We start from the raw sequence: 18035 nt of genomic DNA, 5'->3' as shown, positions 1-18035 counted from the left end.
TAGATCTAAACATCTATCCATTTCTTAATAAATTATTAACATTTTTAAATAGCCTAAGTGTCCAAATAATATTCACAAATAATTCACAATAAAACATGATTTTTAAATCTCATTTACATTAATTTATAGGCCAAATGGAAGGAATTTAGTGTTCAATTGCTGTAAATTAAAGTCAATTTAAATCGGCTTTCTAGTGGGTTCCTGTGAACGCGCTGGTTTAGAACGTTCACATTGCAGTGGATTTGTGCCCTCAAATGCCCAGAAAAATACTGCGGGATATAAAGAGCCCAAAATGAACTATTCGCTATAGAAAACTTTATTTACAGGGTTCTTAAGAAGCCCCTTTTAATGTAAAAATAAGGTACATACCTTTAATTGTTTGCTTTATAAAACCCTGGGGCTGCGAGAGGTCGCGGGTTTAGAGAGTGATTTTTAAACTACTATAACTATTATACAAGGCCATAAAAACTAATAATACCTTTTGCGACGGGGTCTTTCAGCGATTTTCCGTTAATGATTTACTAGGCTGAACATTTTCGATTGCAACAGCCTAGTAAAAATCGCGTTTTAAAATCGCCCCCTCTAAACAGAGCCAAAATCGCGTACAAGGGGTGGGGCAGATTCTCAGACACGCTTCAGGTAGGTTTTGTAACATACCTAGTTAAATTGTTAGATTTTAATAAAGGCCATTTTAATACATTTCGGCCATGAAATTTTGGTGGTGCTCTGTCAGGCTCTGTCAGGCTTGTATTGCAGCAATCGTTAGCTTGTGCTTATTTTTTTGTTTTGGGGGCTAGTCCCCTTCAGTTTTCTCTTCAGCATGTAAAAGGCATGCTCAATTGGGTTCAGATCGGGTGGATGGATAGAAAATTGGTTGGCAGACAGGAAACAAAGAGTATAGATTAACGTGATCCTTTCAGAATGGCAGGCAGTGACTAGTGGGTTGCCGCAAGGCTTGGTGCTGGGACCGCAGCTATTTACAATATACATTAATGATTCAGATGAAGGATTTAAAAGTAACATTAGCAAATTTGCAGATTACACAAAGCTGGGTGGCCAGTGTGCAATAAAGCAACTCATGGAGGTACAGTTTATCTTTTAATAGCAATTTTCATTCTTCTCTATTTACAAATGTGCGTGTTGCCTGAAGTTATTGCCTCCATTTTACCTAGTAATAACAGTGGCGTAACCTTGTTATGATACAAGAAATTCTGAGCCTTTAGGACATGAACAGGTATTTTCCAAGAATATCGGGAAACAAGTGGGACAGACTTGAACAATTAGAATGAATCACTAGAATAAAGTTAATTCATTTGATGCAGAAATAATGGTTAAATATTGATACTCATCATTAATACTGGAAGCAGAATAAAGACCCCCATAGTAGGCAAATTAAAATTGGAGATCTGGTGAAATTGCTGTAAAAAATGCAGTTGCAATCTTTCTCACCTATGGGAGATGTTAAAATTAATGATTATTTATTACATTAAAGGCTGAAAAACCTTTGATCTTTTGTGGAAGCCACAGTGCACTAAAGTTGTTTAATTGCTTCTGAGAGTCACTGAACTGCAGTATAATGGCTAGTTTTCACGGGGCGACTTGACGCAAGATGTAGCCAGAGTGGAGTGGTCGTGGTCTAGCATGATATCACACGATATAACGGGGGTAGAGTAAAGAGTTCCCACGGTACTCGGCAATTCTGTCATTTGTGCGAGTGACTTGTCCGTCTCCCGATCTTTCCCGTTAATCGTGAATGAACATCGTGGACTGTAGTGTAGTTAATCACGTGGCACAAATGATGTTACTTTGTTGTCACACACTAAATTGGGTTTTTTCACCCGAGCTCTTTAATGAGCTGAAGAATAATCTGTTTTTTAGACAAATGTTGTTTGGTGTGATGCACCTTCTCTCAATATGTGCAAGAAGTCGTCTTTTTATTTTGTCAAATATGAATAAAGACTGTATCTCACATTGACCGTGATGATTGTGTTATTTTATGATCTACTGAGAGGTGAAACTTTCAGTCTGAAGAAGGCTCTCGACCCGAAACGCCACCCGTTCCTTCTCTCCAGAGATGCTGCCTGTCTCGCTGAGTTGCTCCAAGCAACTGGTGTCTATCTTCAAAGGACTGACCAGGACTGCCTCTCTCTCTCTCTCTCTCTCTCCCTCTCCTCTCTCTCACACAGGCATGAATGGATGAACTCCGCGGGCCAGGCAGCATCTACGGAGGGAAATGGACAGGCGACCCATTCTTCAGGCTGCCTTATGTCTCTCTTCCCCCCCCCTCACCCCAACTCCCACCCACACCCACGAATGCTGGAGAAACTCAGCGGGTGCAGCGGGGCCGAAACGTTGTCTATTTCCTTCGTTCCATAGATGCTGCTGCACCCGCGGAGTTTCTCCAGCATTCGCGTGTGTGTGGGTGGGAGTTGGGGGGGGGGGGGGGGGAGAGAGACATAAGGCAGCCTGAAGAATGGGCCGCCTGTCCATTTCCCTCCGTAAATGCTGCCTGGCTGGCGGAGTTCCTCCATTCATGCCTGTGTGAGAGGGAGGGAGGGAGAGAGCGAGAGAGAGGCACACACAAGGTGGATGTGAAATCTCACCTGCCTGTTTCAGTGACAGACGCCCACCGCCAGTAAATGAAGACACCCCCATCTGTCTCTCCCTCGACTCCCCCACCTTTCCCTCCCAACTCCAGTCCCGTCCCGACCCCCTGGGAAACTGAAGGTTTCCCGCTGTAATTAAAGAGTTCCCACGGTGGACTGTAAAACTGGGACCCTGGTTCTGGACTCCCCCAACATCGGGAACATTCTTCCTCCATCTAGCCTGTTCAATCCCGTAGATACGATTAGACAGGTATCTAGTTATTTAATTCAATTAATGATTTCTATCGCCCAGCCTCTCATCTTTCAATCGGGTTCGGCCAGGAAGGAACTGCAGATGCTGGATTAAAACGAAGATGGACACAACATGTAGCTCAGCGGGACAAGCAGCATATCAGAAGGGTCTCGACCCGAAATGTCACCCATTCCTTCTCCCCAAAGATGCTGCCTGCCGTCGAACTCATTCTCTTTAAACCGGCATCAGCTGTTCCTTCCGACACATACACAAGAAATAAGCAACTTTTCGCGCCGAAACGTTGCCTATTTCCTTCGTTCCATAGATGCTGCTGCACCCGCTGAGTTTCTCCAACATTTGTGTGTGTGGGTGGGAGTTGGGGGGGGTAGAGAGATAAGGCAGCCTGAGGAAAGGCTCGCCTGTCAATTTCCCTCCGTAGATGCTGCCTGGCCCGCGGAGTTCCTCCAGTTAGAAACTGCTTTCAGACAAAAAGAGACACACTGACATTAATGAAATGCTTGTTAGCTAGTTTTATTATAGCAAACTGGCTGGATTCACTCTATCCAACTTCCGGGTTCACCGTTCACAGGAGTTCCCACGGTGACCGCAAGAGTTACTACGGATATCGCACTGGCCACTACGTTCATAAAATGTTGCAATGCTCAACCACAAGTCACTCTTGGACAAATTCAAACATGTTTGAATTTTCTCCCGAGTACCCAAGTTACACGATTACCTGCCGTTAGCGCCACGGTGGTCCACGAATGCCGTACTGTTACCGCACGAGGTTCCCACGATGTTAAACTCTGGTTACCTCTTGCGTCAAGTCGCCCCGTGAAAAGGGGGTTTAACAGATGATCTGTGGCATAGCAAGCAACTATTAAAACAATGTGTTTGGAGTAGGGTGTTCCCTTTGTTTATAGTCTGTTCAGTCTTGAATAACTTTTTAATCACTTAGCAAATCATAATATTTGGCAAACCTATTGCCCGTGTCACATTATCTGTAGACCTGCTGAGTCATTTTTTCAGGGAAAAGTAGCAGATCATTTTTAAGTTTCATTATAATGCTTTAAATTTATTTCTGTACTTGATTTCTCTCTTAATCACAAGTGTGTATCAATCTTTTTTTGTTTGTTCTATGAACCCAAGTGTATTTAAAATTTAATATTTTTACTTCCTACATTGTTATCTGGCAGGATTATTCTATCTGATCTGCCAGTGACCAGCTTGCACTATAAATATCCCAGTGCTGAATTCAGTGATAACCAAAAACATTAATTGTACTGCTGCGTTTGCTAGAACTTAGTGGGAACATATATATCAAGATGAGCAGTGTTCTTTTATCATTGATTACAAATTATGAATTGATATATTCCCATAATGGTGTACATTAGACTGCATCCAGTTCCATCTGAGACCAAATTAATAATAGAAATCCAAAATGCTGTCAATATGAGTAGATTAGGTGAATCTGTGGAGATTGTTGGAGTTAGTTTCAGGTCGGTGAAGTTTAACTGAACCTTCCTGCAATGTGGGTTTTAGAGTCCAATTTACCAGGAATAGTTTCTTGCAAAGTATTGCGTCCTAAAACGTACTGCTTTGAGTCGTCTGCATCTTTCTTCACTTCATAAACCTTTTATCAGCAGACATGTAACTTGGTCATAGTTTGGAATGCAGTAAGGAAATAGGCTGATTTAATATTTTCAGGAGGTTTCATGAGCATGAGGAACGGCATTTCACTGCAGCACATGCCCCTTTTTTTCCTTCAGCCTTGCGTTCACTCAATGCACCTCCATGTTTGGCAGATCCATCTGTACTTGCATTCCTGGGGAATTTGTTTATTTATCTAAAGCCAAGTTTTGATTCTTCAAAATACTTCATTAAGTCTTTCACCTTTTCAATTGTTCCAGTTTCTGAGCTGTGCCTATTCTACTTTTAGGAAACATCTTGTAATATTTGCTGTGTTAAAGATGTCATTGCTATTGATTTCACTTTCTTTTAAAGAGTGGTGTTCAGTTCAGTTTAGTTTATTGTCACGTGTACCGAGGTACAGTGAAAAGATAAAACATTGCACAAATTTTAATCTAATTATGGATGCATTAAACATGTTTATTTCTAATAGGTACAGCAGTACCAACAGGCGTTTGTGCAATCTCAGGTTGCTGTGCATCAGAACCCACATTTTCAGCCGTTAACACATGAATGTCAAGCCGCTTTAAGAGCTTTTGGTTCTCCAACCTCTCCAACCTCCCATCAAACCATTGGCCATCATAGAATTCAGAATGATGTCTCATATGCTATGGTTACTGGAACAAACACAGTGCATCTTGCTGGAGTAATGATGGAAACTTTTAACAACTCAGTTAGGTCAGTACTGAGAGATGAGGAAAATGTTGATTGATAATATTAATTGATGATTTGGGGAAAATTGGTACCAATGATTGGAGCAGCTCAGTTCATTATATGTAAACTGTGACATGTTTTTAATGTTGCCAGTTGAATACACTTGCTTTTTCTACTTTGAAAGTGAAAAATTGAAACTTGTTATCAGGCACTATCCTTCCTAAAATTTGTAAAATGTCCAATTTATGTATTAAAAAGATAAAAATCCAAAGCGGGGTCCCATAGGGTCCAGTGAGAGCTAGCTGACTAATAGAAAATGGAAGGAAGATGATGGAAGCTTGTTTTTTGGACTGGAGGCCTGTGACTAGTGGTGTGCCTCTAGGATTGGTGCTGGGTCCTTTGCAGCTTGTAGTTTATATCAACGATTTGAATGATAATGTACAAGGCAGGATTAGTAAGTTTGCAGATGACATTAACATTGGTGGTATTGTAGATATCAACGATGGTTACCAAAGGTTACGGCAGGATCTTGATCAGTTGGGAAGTGGGCAGATGAATGGTTAAGGGATTTTAATGCATATAAATGTGATGTGTTACATTTTGGGAAGTCTACCTGAGGCAGGACCTTCACAATAAATGGAAGAGCTCTGGGGAGTGTTTTTGAGCAGAACAATCTAGGAGTGCAGGTACATTGTTCCTGGAAAGTGGTATTGCAGATAGGTAAGGTGGTTAAGAATATTTTAGGTACATTGGCCTTCATCAGTCAGGTGTAGAAGTGGGATGTTGTGTTACAGCTGTACAAGGTGAATGTGGAAGTTGGGATGTTATGTTACAACTGCACAAGGCCACAGCTGGAGAATTGTGTTCAGTTTTGGTCACCCTGAGGGGGAGGTTGGGCAGGTTAGGTCTGTATTTCTAGGAGCATAGGATGAGAGGTGTTCTTAGAGGTGTATTAGATCATGAAGGGAATAGGTGGGGTAGATGCACAGTCTTCTGCCCAATGTAGGGGAATCAAGAACCAGAAGACATGGGTTTAAGTTGAGAAGGGATAGATTTAATGTGAATCTGAGGGGCAAGTTTTTCCACATGGAGCGTTGTGGATATATGGGATGAGCTGCTGGAGGAGGTAGTTGCGGGAAAAACTAACAACATTTAAATGACATTTGGACAGGTTCATGGATAGGAAAGGCTTGGGTGGGGTGGGGGGGGGGCAGAGATATGGGCCTAACTTGTTCAGGTAGGACTAGTGTTGATATGGCACTTTGTTCGGCATGGGCAAGCTGGGCCGAAGGGCCTGTTTCCATGCTGTATGACTATGACTTAAATATTGACACATGGGAGCTTGAAATTCTTTAAAATATTGTTCCGGAGTTGTCTTATGGGTAGGTTGTATCCTAATTAGAAATACCACAGATTTTTTTCTTACAATACTCTTGTGTCATCTTGACAATTTCATCCTGATAAATATGCCCAAACATTAGAAGAGGGGGAAAACGCATTGAAATGTTTTGGGATCCTTGGGTCGTAAATTGTTTAAATCAAGCTACACCTAATCATTGTGTTTCTCAAAATTGCATTTTTTCTGTCATCAGTCAAGAGTGTTTTATTGTTATATGTTCCAAAACAGAATAATTAAATTCTTATTTGTAGCAGCGGCACATTTCTTATTTGTAGCAGCAGGTTTGTAAACACAGTATTTTAATGGATAACACACACAAACAAAAAAAGTTCAATAAATAAAAAACAAATATGGAGCAAAAACAAAACTAACCCAGTGGTTCATAGAAAGAAGCTGTTCCTGAATCTGGATACCACCTTCCTGATAGCAAGAGCGTGGTGTGGGTCCTTGCCCATTTTCCAAATTTTAGGAAGGATGATGTTGGCTGCCTTTATTTGTCTAGATTTTGTATTTATATGAAATACCTATAATTGTTTTCCTTAATATAAAAAATAAATATTGCATTCTCATTTTATAGGCCAACCTGTTTAGATTTAGATGAAGCTTCCACATTTTTTCCACAAAATATAAGTAACCCCCCCGACATGTCTGGATGGAATCCATTTGGAGAAGACAATTTCTCAAAATTAACCGAGGAAGAGTTACTTGATCGGGAATTTGATCAACTCAGATCATGTAAGAGTGGTAAAGATTTTGTTTTATTTTCTTTCACACCTAAAATTGCTGTTATTGTTGAGGTATAGTTGATTTGAGATGATTTGGAAAATAATTAATGAATGGTGGTCTTAATCTTTACCATAGTAAGAATTATTTGTAGATTCAAGGTCACGTGACCAGCATGCTTTAATTTCTAAATATTGTTAAGAGGGGAAAAGCACAACATCCAATTCCTAGTCTGATATGGCACCTTGTTGATCTACACTGCATCACTAAGTACAATTTGCATAAGGCACATGCATGGTGAATTTAACATTGATTCTGAAATGGGAAAAAAAATCTAATTGTCTTGGATTTTGAGGAAACTACTAACATTTTCTTGTGTAACTGTCAGAAACTGGGATTTCCAAGCAAGGAAATCTCAGTGCACATGACAATAATAAATTATTAGCAAGCAGCTCCTACTGATGTAGTTAAAATCGCCAATTATTTTGCTTTTATATTATCCTGATTCACCTAAGTAGTGCTGGATATGTGCTGAGCAATATTGAACTTTGAATTCACAATGCCTTTAATATAACCTTGTATTGAGAAACTTACTAATTTTTCTAATATTTTTGCTCTTTGAAATACAACTTGTACAAGCTGATCTATAGGTTTCACACAGAAAATGCTTGTGTCATATCTATAGGCAAACCAGAACAGAGGAGAACATCCATGGAGAGCGAGACTGAACAGCATTCCATTCAACAAACTCCAATTAAGGAAGACTTGTTTGGATGTGTTCCGTTTGTTTCGCAAACAGGTTAGTTTTCCATCTTTTTAAGGGTGAGAATGGATTCTTCTCATTTTATCTTGTATTCTGGAAATGTTCTAGTCTGGGACACCTGTGTAAGTTTGCATTGCTCTTTTGGATTCATTCACTGATAGATATGAGTGTGAGCTAAGTTTTAAATTAAAACAACTCTTACAGAATATCTTCCTTTGTGGAATTAACACTCCTGTAATTCACTACGATTGCTTTTCAACTTGCATATGATTGGCTTATGATGTCAACCAATTTTCTTCCTAGTCCTATCCACTGCCCTCTGACGCAGAGAATTCCACAGACTCACAACTCTCTGTGTGAAAAACTCTCTGTGTTTCCTCATCTCTGTTCTAAATGCCTTACCCCTTATTCGTAAACTGTGGCCCCTGGTTCTGATTCCTCCAATATTGGGAACATGTTTCCTGCCTCTAGTGTGTCCAAACCCTTAATAATCTTGTATGTTTCAATAAGGTATCCTCTCATCCTTCTAAATCCCAGAGAATACAAGCCCAGCCGCTCCATTCTCTCAGCATATGACAGTCCGGCCAACCCGGGAATTAACGTTGTGCACGTACACTGCACTCCCTCAATAGCAAGAATGTCCTTCCTCAAATTAGGCGACCAAAACTGCACACAATACACAGTTGTGGTCTCACTAGGGCCCTGTACAACTGCAGAAGGACCTCTTCAACTCCTCTTGATATGAAGGCCAAACTGCCATTCGCTTTTTTCACTGCCTGCTGTACCTGCATCCCGTTGTACTTCCCCTTTTCCCAACTTGTCACCATTTAGATAATAATCTGCCTTCCTGTTTTTGTTAGCGAAGTGGATAACCTCAAATGTATCCACATTAAACTGCATCTGCCCACTCACCCAACCTGTCCAAGTCACAATGCACTGTCATAGCATCTTATAGGTGCCATGCATAGCCTGTGCAAACTTTCCTGAACAAACTTGACAGCCCTATTAGTCTTACAGCTGAGTGCAATCTGATGGCATATATATTCCTCTAACTGCTGTTGAGTGAGGTCTTAGTGCAATTTCAACAATGTGATCATCCCCCTTTTATTTCTCAGCTCCAGCAATATTGCCTCACTGGACAATATGGCTTTGTCCTTATCGACACAAGGAGCTGCAGATGCTTATTTACAATAAAATAAATACTGGAGTAATTCAGTGGATCTGGCAGCATTGATGGAGAACATGGATATATTATGTTTTTGGCCTGATTGATTGTGGTGGGGGTGGGGGAGATGTGAGAGACAGAATAAAGGTGGAAGAGAGGAGGGGTGGGACTTGCTCAGGAGGGGATGGAGACATTTGATAGGAAGAGGGGGAGAAAGGGAATGAGTTGTTTGTTGGTTAGTTACATAAACTTGGAGAATTTGGTGTTCGTACTGTTTTGTGCTACCCAAGCAGAATATGAGGTGCTGAAAAAGTTACTTTTATAACAATTTCTAAACAATTTTGCTTCTTAATAAACAGACAACACACAAACTGTTTGGTAGACCAGTTCAAAACTTTACTTATTATCGGCCGATGGAAGGGAGGGAGAACTCCAGTCAAGTGACCAATGTAGACACTTCACTGTCCTCAGTCCACTTCTCTGAACAACAGAATTACATTGCATTATATAGTGTTTTTTTGTCACCTTAGCACATTCCACAGACATTAGTCATGGTCAGAGGTACAGGAAAATATAAGTTTCTACAGAATGCATCACATCAAAGGCATTTTGTCACATGGTACAAGATATATTAAAAACATTGGCCATTTGGTTTATGACATCTTACTTTTCAAATACATCAAAAAGATCTAGCTACTTCTCTGGTTCCTCTCTCGGCACCTCCTCCCTCATAAACATAGGACACTTGGTGCCAGGCATTTTACATCAAAGAGATCAATCTAGCTCCTTCTCTGCTTCCTCTCTCGTCACTTCGTCCCTCATAAACATAGGACACGGTTTACGACATCTTACTTTTCCAATACATCAAAGAGATCTATCTAGCTCCTTATCTGCTTCCTCTCTCGTCACTTGGGAGACAATGTTATAGTATTTATTATATCACACACCGCAACCTGAGGCAAGCCTAATTTGAGACTAAATATAAGCTGTAAGCTAGCCCAGAAACCAATTTTAATATCTTCTTATATATTTACAACTTAATTCGGCTTAATCAGTGCTGTTCCTTCAGTCTGTGTGGCGCATCTCTGAGAAAAAAGGTCAGTATGGGAAGGGAAGTTGAAATGGTTAGCAACAAGGGGAGGCAGTAGGCCTTGGCGGACCAAGTGCAAGTATTTTGAGAAACAGTCGTAGAGTCTGTGCTTGGTTTAACTGATGTGAAGGAGGCCATGTTGGGAACACCAAATGCTGTATATGAGGTTAAAGGAGGTGCACATGAACCTCTGTCACCTGGAAGGGCTACTCGAGTCGCTGGATGCATGTGAGGGAGGAGGTGTTGCTGCATCTTCGGTTGCAGAGGAAAGTACCTGTAGATGGGTTGGTTTGCGTGGGAAGGGATTAGTGACCCAAAGAGTTGCAAAGAGATTGGTTTCTGTGTATGGGGGGGGGGGGGGGGGAAGGTTGAAGATGGGAAGATGTGATTGTTGGTGGGATTGTTGAAGGTGGCAGAAATGTCGGTGAATGATGCGGAAGCTGTGGGAATGAGTATTTGAGGTCAGACAGGGAAACCTTCCTTGTTCCCTGTGTGGTGATGATGGAATGTCCCCTCCCCATTTCCCTCGCCTGGATCCACCTATCACTCGCCAAGCTTTGTCCTGTTCTTCTCTTCTAGCTTTCTACCGCCACTGCCACAATCTGTCAGAAGAAATGTCAAGCTAGCCCAAAACATTATCTATCCATGTTTTCCAGAGAACTGCAGAGTTACTCCACCACCGTGTCTTTTTTATTACTTTATTCTTACTTTCTCAAGATTCTAGTTCACTCTTTATGTATAGTCCTGTATTTCTTTTGGTTTGGTGCAAGTTTACCATTGTAACTTGAAAAGCAGATGATTAAAATAATATATCGTTTTAGATATGTCTTATGGGCCTGTCCCATTTAGGTGACTTTTTAGGCAACTGCAGGAGACTATGCGGTCGCCACATGTTCGCGGCTGGTTGCTGGGTAGTCATTTTCATGGTCGTGAGGAGTTCCCGCATTTTGGGAACGAGTCGCAGCCTCATGGTCGCCACAAATTTTTCAACATGTTGAAAGATTAGCAGCGACCAGAATGAGGCCGCCATGGAGAGTAGCAAAAATTCTCGTGCAGTGGTAGTGGGTCGCCAGGAGGTCGTAAGTTGTAGCCGGCGCTGACTGGTGAATTTCATCGGCTCATTAGGAAAATAAAACGTAAACAGTAGTTTTCAGAACCAAGGATAACCGACCGGTAATGTTATTGTCCGCCGAACTTCACAGCCGTGTAAGTCTGGCTTCTTAAGTTGTCTCCACTCCTTCCCCCTCTCCCCGCCCTTTTTTTAGAAGACTTACGTGACCCTTCCCGTACACTGTGCTTTCACTGTCTTAATTACAGCGCCAGACTTCCTGTTCATCGCGGTGTGTGTCTGTATCACATTGGCTTTGCACCGTGTGAATTTTCACTCAGACTGCCCTGTCCCCCACCTGCATAACGGGCTGGTGAAGGAAGCGGGGTGTGTGTGTGTGTGTGTTCCACTCTGACAGTTGCCGTTCCAGTCGCCGGTTTGACAGTTGCCTGAAAAATCGCCTAAGTGGGACAGGCCCATTTGACATCCTATAACAGGCTCATGGATAGTCCTTTGTGCAAACTACATAGTCAAGTAGACACACCACTGCATTCTTAATGTAAATAGATTTGTTCAAATAAGCAACCTAAATAAGTATAACAAACTTCCAAACAGTTGGAATAACATCTGTGTCTGCTTTTGCTATGCAACCATGTCATCACACCAGAATGCTTTTGGCACACTATCTGGTGCAAAACACTTATATCAAAGATACTGACTTGCAGGTGAGTATTGACAAAAATGTTGTGGTTGGCAAGCTGAGTTGCAGTTAGAAGAAATGGGAATTTCAAAGTTGAAGTCACTTATGAATGTTTCCGAACTGATAAATTTCTCATGGAAAATCAGTTTATTTTTAAGACCAGTTTAAATTTTAAGGGACCAGATTGTTCTTAGTAAACTCGTTCTCCACTCTCAAATTTGAAATTTTACCGTAAAGGAGCTGCAATCTTAAATAGTACAAGAGTGAGGGGGGCTTTCCTCAGAAGTTACCCTCTTAAAAGAGTGTGTCAAATAGCTTTGGATTGTCCATGGAAGAGTTTCCAAATCGGACTATTGATGGATAGTTTGGTATTGATGGAAACTATGGATATAGCTACAAAGTTCCTTACCCAAATATTCCTACTGATACATGAATGCGAGGCATGTAATTACAAGTTACAAGACATCAGCTGCTTTAATCTCTTGTTTGAAAAAAGAACATCAACTACAAATAATTTTTCAAAGATTTGGATCATCTTATGTGATTAAATGTGTTTTTGCCCCACTGTTTGAAGAGGTTTTAAAAATATGATTGCAATTTGTGATAATCCTTTGTGCATCACAAAAGTTAAAATCCATATTTTTAGTGATTTATGCAGATTTGCATTTTCAGAATGTTATCAAGTGGATTAATAATTTCAAGTCTTGTTTGGATCGGAAACAATTAGATGTCCTTTGGAAAGAAAATGCTTTAGCATCAAATAAAAAACAAAATTATTGCCAGTTTACTGGATTTGTTCCTTTTGTCAAAATATATTAATTTTTAGAATTGTTGCTGGAAATATTATTTCAAATTGAATACATGTGTTTTTGTTACAGCAACAAGCTTTGTAAAAACCATATTTACCTTGGAATGGTGCACAATGTATATGTATTCTTTTTGGTTTAGAGATACACCACGGAAATCGGCCCTTCGGCCCACTGAGTCTGCACCGACCAGCGATCCCCGTGCATTAACACTATCCTACATACACTAGGAACAATTTACATCTGTACCAAGCCAATTAACCCACAAACCTGTACGTCTTTGGAGTGTGGGAGTAAACCGAAGATCTTGGAGTAAACCTAACGTACAAACTCTGTACAGACATCACCTGTAGTCACAATCTAACCTGGGTTTCTGGCGCTGTAAGGCAGCGACTCTACTGTTGCGCCACCATGCCGCCCTGCTGTGTCACGTGCCGCCCTTTTATTTTACAACTTGGCTTCAGATCTCTAGGAACGGGAACATATTGGTCCTTGCTAATTATTGCATTGCACCTTGCTTGTCAAAGAGAATGTCTATATAAATCTAGATTAGCATTTAAACCTGATCTATAGAAATAAAAGGTACACAAAAATGCTGGAGAAACTCAGCGGGTGCAGCAGCTATATGTGAGCGAAGGAAATAGGCAACGTTTCGGGCCGAAACCCTTCTTCAGACTGATCTTTATAGAATTTCTATAGATTTTATAGAAATAAAAGGCTAGTTTACATTTCAATATGCTGTTCTGTTTCCCCTGCTTTCATCTTGTGGATGGTACTTAGGTTTAAGGGCCTGTCCCACTTACGTGTCCTTGACACGCAAATTACGCAATCTCGTGGTCGCGTTGAGGCGCACGGGCATCGTGTGGCCGCGCGGGGCCGGTCCCACTGAGAAGCGCGGAGGGGTATGTAGTTGTGTGCGACATCGCACAGGGCTCCGAAATTTTTGTATCAAACAAAATCTTCGCCCGCCAACGGCCTGTCGCGGAACTGACGGCCAAAGTGGGACAGGCCCAAGACCCTGGCGTGACGCAACGTCTCACCTCAAACAGCAGCAGAAGCAGGCAAACGATCGCCGAGCTTGACCTGGGGCTCACGGCAGTTCCGGTCTGGATCCGCCCCCACTTCTTCTCACAGAGCGGGGCCAAGAAAATTGAAGATGGACACAAAATGCAGGAGTAACTCAGCGGGACTGGCAGCATATCTGGAGAGAAGGAATGGGTGACGTTTCGAGTCAAGACCCTCATTTTCAGACTGAAGAAGAGTCTCGACACAAAACATCAACCATTGCTTCTCTCCAGAGATGCCGCCGGTCCCGCTGAGTTACTCCGGCTTTGTGTCCATCTTCAAATGACGTCACACGCTCCAGAAGGCTGCGTACGCATGAAATCGCGTGTGACCTTTGCGGGACCGTCGCAGCTCAACGCGACCACGAGGTTGCATAATTTGCGTGCCAAGAACACGCAAGTGGGACAGGCCCTGTAGTTCCAGAGTGACCAGGGTTCAATTCTAATCTGTAGTTGAGTTTGCATTGCTCTCCCTATAACCGTGGGGGTGTCCTCTGGGTGTTTCCACCCACATTCCAAAGATATGCCAGTTGCCCAGTTGGTAGTTTAGTTGACTGCTGTAAATTGTCCATTGTGTGGGTGAGTGGTAAAATCTGGGAGTGGAATGGGATATCCAAATATGCGCCATCCAAGCTAGTTCTATTTGCCCACATTAACCCATATCCCTCTAAATCTGTCCAAATGTCTTTTAAATATTCTTATTGTGAGTCCCTCTACTCCCCACAAACCCACATGTTTTATGACGTGAAAGGAAACCGAAGTACGCAGAGGAAATCCATCTGGTCACAGGGAGAAGGTGCAAACTCCACATATACAGCACCCATGGCCAGGATCTAACCTGGGTCTCTGCCTTGTGAGGCAGCATCTATACCAGCTGTGCCATTGTGCCACTGAGAAGAATGAGAAAATGGGATAACATTGAAGTAGTGAGAGTGGGTAATTGATAGTTGCTGTGGGCTGAAGGGCCTATTTCCACAGTCTTTCTTTAAAATTTAGAGGACAGCGTGGAAACAGGCCCTTCAGCCCACTGAGTCCACGTCGACCAGTGATCACTCCATACACTAACACTATCCTACAAATTTTTTGCTGAAGCCAATTAACCTACAAACATGTATACAGTGCCTTCCATAATGTTTGGGCCAAAGACCCATCATTTATTTATTTGCCTCTGTACTCCACAATTTGAGATTTGTACTAGAAGAAATCACATCTGGAGTACAGAGGCAAATAAATAAATGATGGGTCTTGGTCCGAAACATTATGGAAGGCACTGCATCTTTGGAGTGTGGGAGGAAATGAGCACCCTGGAAAAACCTACGCTGTCACAGGGAGATCGTACAAACTCCATACAGACAGCACTAAAAGTCAGGACTGAATTTGGGTCTCTGGTACTGTGACGCAGCAACTCTACCACTGTGCTACTCAATCAACCCATCCATCCCAATCCTATCCAAATCCTATCTGACAAATTTGTGCCTTGGGTTCCTATTCAATCTTTCACCTTTCACCATAAACCCATCCCCTCTTAGTACCCTACTTTTAGAAAAAGACTGTGCATTCATGCATTTATACTGCTTTTTAAGATCACACCTCGGCCACCGGTGTTCCAAGGAATAAAATCGTATCCTGCCCAACCTCTCCCTCTCCCCAGCGGTTCTTCCATAAGCTTGGGGTACTGTCATAATCATCATAATCATACTTTATTAGTCAAGTATGTTTTGCAACATTCGAGGAATTTGATTTGCCATACAGTCATACCAATAAAAAACAACGAAACACACAAAATACATTTTAACATAAACATCCACCACAGTGACTCCTCCACATTCCTCATTGTGATGGAAGGTGGGAAAAAAAGTTCAATCTCTTCCCCTTCTTTGTCCACCCATGGTCGGGGGCCTTGAGCCTTCCGTTGTCGGGGCGATCTTGGTTCCCATAGCCGGCCGTTGCGGTCGCGTTGGGGCGATCAAGCTCCCGCATCGGGGGGGGATGTCAGCTCCCCACGCCGGGCGATCGGACCCTGGGTTTGGGCTGGTCGAACCTCCTGCGACTGGAGCTTCCCAACATCAGCTTCTACCCGAGACTGCGAGCTCCTCGATGTTGGAATCTGCAGGCCGCAGTTGGAGCATCGATCCCAGGCAAGGGATCGTGGTGGGGCTCAAAGTCAATCTTGAGCAAGGCCGCCAGCTCCATATTAGGCCGCAGAGCAACGGGAGGTACGATCTGGAAAACAATTGCATCACCAGCAAGGTAAGAGATTGAGCAAAAGTTTTCCCCGACCCCTCACCCCTCACATAAAACAAATCAGAGAACATTAACACAAACTTTTTAAAACACACTAAAAATAACAAAAAAGACAAAAAGATAGACAGACTGTTGGCGAGGCTGCCATTGCTGACGACGCCACCCGGTGGTTACTGTATGATTCATCTCTCTTTGTCTCTGGAACTGATCTGTTACAATGCAGAGAACTATATTCGGCACTAACTTTACTGTATCTTTTTTGAAGCTGTGACCAAAAAGGTTGATGAGTGCAGAGCTGTAGACTATTATATGGATTATTATGGACTATTATAGCGAATAATGTGTAATGTTTAGTGCAAGATAAAGCCTATAAAGTCCGATCAAAGATAGTGCAAGGGTCTCCAACGAGGTAGTAATTCAGGACTGTTCTCCTTGGTTTGGTGCTGGAGCCCATTGCGGTTTACCATCTCTACCACTGATTTGGATGAGAATGATTAGTAAGTTTGCAGATGACACTAAAGTGGGTGGTATTGAAGATAGTGAAGATGATTGTCAAAAATTGCAACAGGATCTTAATGAGGAATGGCTAATGGAGGCAGGACCTACACAGTGAATGCAAGGGCTCTGGGGAGTGTTGTAGAGCAGAGGGATCTCAGGTACGTAATTCCCTTAAAGTAGTGTCACAGGTAAATAGTGGTCAAGCAGGCTTTCATCAGTCGGAGTATCGAGTATAGAAGTTAGGGAGGTTATGTTACAGTTGTACATGACATGTATTGTCCTTCTGACTGCTTAACATGCAACAAAAGCTTTTCATTGTACCTCAATACATGTGACAATAAACTAAACTGGTTTGAACATTGGTTAGGCCACATTTGGAGTATTGTGTTCTGTTTTGGTCACCCCTGTTATAGGAAATATGTTATTAAGCAGAAAAGGGTGCAGAGAAGATTTGAGGATGTTGTCAGGATTGGAGGGCCTGAGCTGTGGGGACAGATTGAGCAGACTTAGACTTTATTCTTTGGAGCGCAGGAGGCTGATGGGTGTTCTTGTAGAAGTGTATAAGATCACGAGGAGAATAGATAGGGTGAAGACTTATTCTGCCTTTTACCTAGAGTAGGGAAATCAACGACATCGATTTAAGGTGAGGGAGGGGAGGAAGGATTTAATCGGAGCCTGAGAGGCAACTTTTCTTATAGTAGTAGTAGGTACATGGAATGAGTTGCCAAAGGAGGCAGTTGAGGTAGGTCTACCCCAACTTTAAAAAAACATTTGGACAGGTACATGGATAGGTTTAGAAGGATATGGGCCAAATGCAGGCAGGTGAGACTAGTGCAAATGGGGCATGTTAGTAAGTGTGTGGAAATTGGGCGGAGGATCAGCTTCCACACTGTGATTCTATGACTTTATTCAACGAGTTTGACTTGATTGTATTTATTTATTGTAACATCTGATTTGACTGGATCGCCTGCAAAATAAAGCTTTTCACTGTACATCAGTACAGGTGACACCTACAATATTTCTTGTGTAGGAAAGAACTGCAGATGCTGGTTTAAATCAAAGGTAGACACGAAATGCTGGAGTAAGTGGGACAGGCTGCATCTCTGGAGAGAAGGAATAGGTGAAGTTTCGGGTCTGAAGAAGGGTCTCGACCCTACAATATTTTTTGTGTGGTTCAGGAAAAAAGGTGATGACATAGTTTTCTTGGAGAGGGGGACCCATTCCACAAAACTGGCATTTCTCATCTGGATTACTTTTACAGAACGTACGTACTGACTGCCTTGGTATGTGTGGTGCCCATCTCCTGCCTGCTGTGTCTCAGGGCGTTAAGGTTCTGTTAATCTAGCTCCTAAAC

At 42.2% G+C, this 18035-nt stretch overlaps 2 protein-coding genes across 2 annotated transcripts in view; one reads left to right on the top strand and one right to left on the bottom strand.

The window, feature by feature from the left end:
- The window catches only part of bmp2k (BMP2 inducible kinase), an 82349-nt gene that overhangs the window by 61286 nt on the left and 3028 nt on the right, over window positions 1–18035 (top strand). Inside the window, exons 13-15 of the mRNA XM_055640246.1 lie at window positions 4961–5205; window positions 7158–7315; window positions 7989–8102. Coding sequence (XP_055496221.1) covers window positions 4961–5205; window positions 7158–7315; window positions 7989–8102 — 517 coding nt within the window. The remainder of the gene's footprint in view (window positions 1–4960; window positions 5206–7157; window positions 7316–7988; window positions 8103–18035) is intronic.
- Window positions 15621–18035, bottom strand: part of paqr3a (progestin and adipoQ receptor family member IIIa) — a 30346-nt gene continuing 27931 nt past the window's right edge. The window contains exon 7 of the mRNA XM_055640277.1: window positions 15621–16162. Within this exon, the coding sequence (XP_055496252.1) occupies window positions 16134–16162 (29 nt within the window). The 3' untranslated portion in view covers window positions 15621–16133. The remainder of the gene's footprint in view (window positions 16163–18035) is intronic.

This window comes from Leucoraja erinacea, chromosome 1 (genome assembly GCF_028641065.1).
Source record: "Leucoraja erinacea ecotype New England chromosome 1, Leri_hhj_1, whole genome shotgun sequence".
Taxonomy (NCBI): domain Eukaryota; kingdom Metazoa; phylum Chordata; class Chondrichthyes; order Rajiformes; family Rajidae; genus Leucoraja; species Leucoraja erinaceus.
This window is presented reverse-complemented; position numbering and strand designations above follow the sequence as displayed.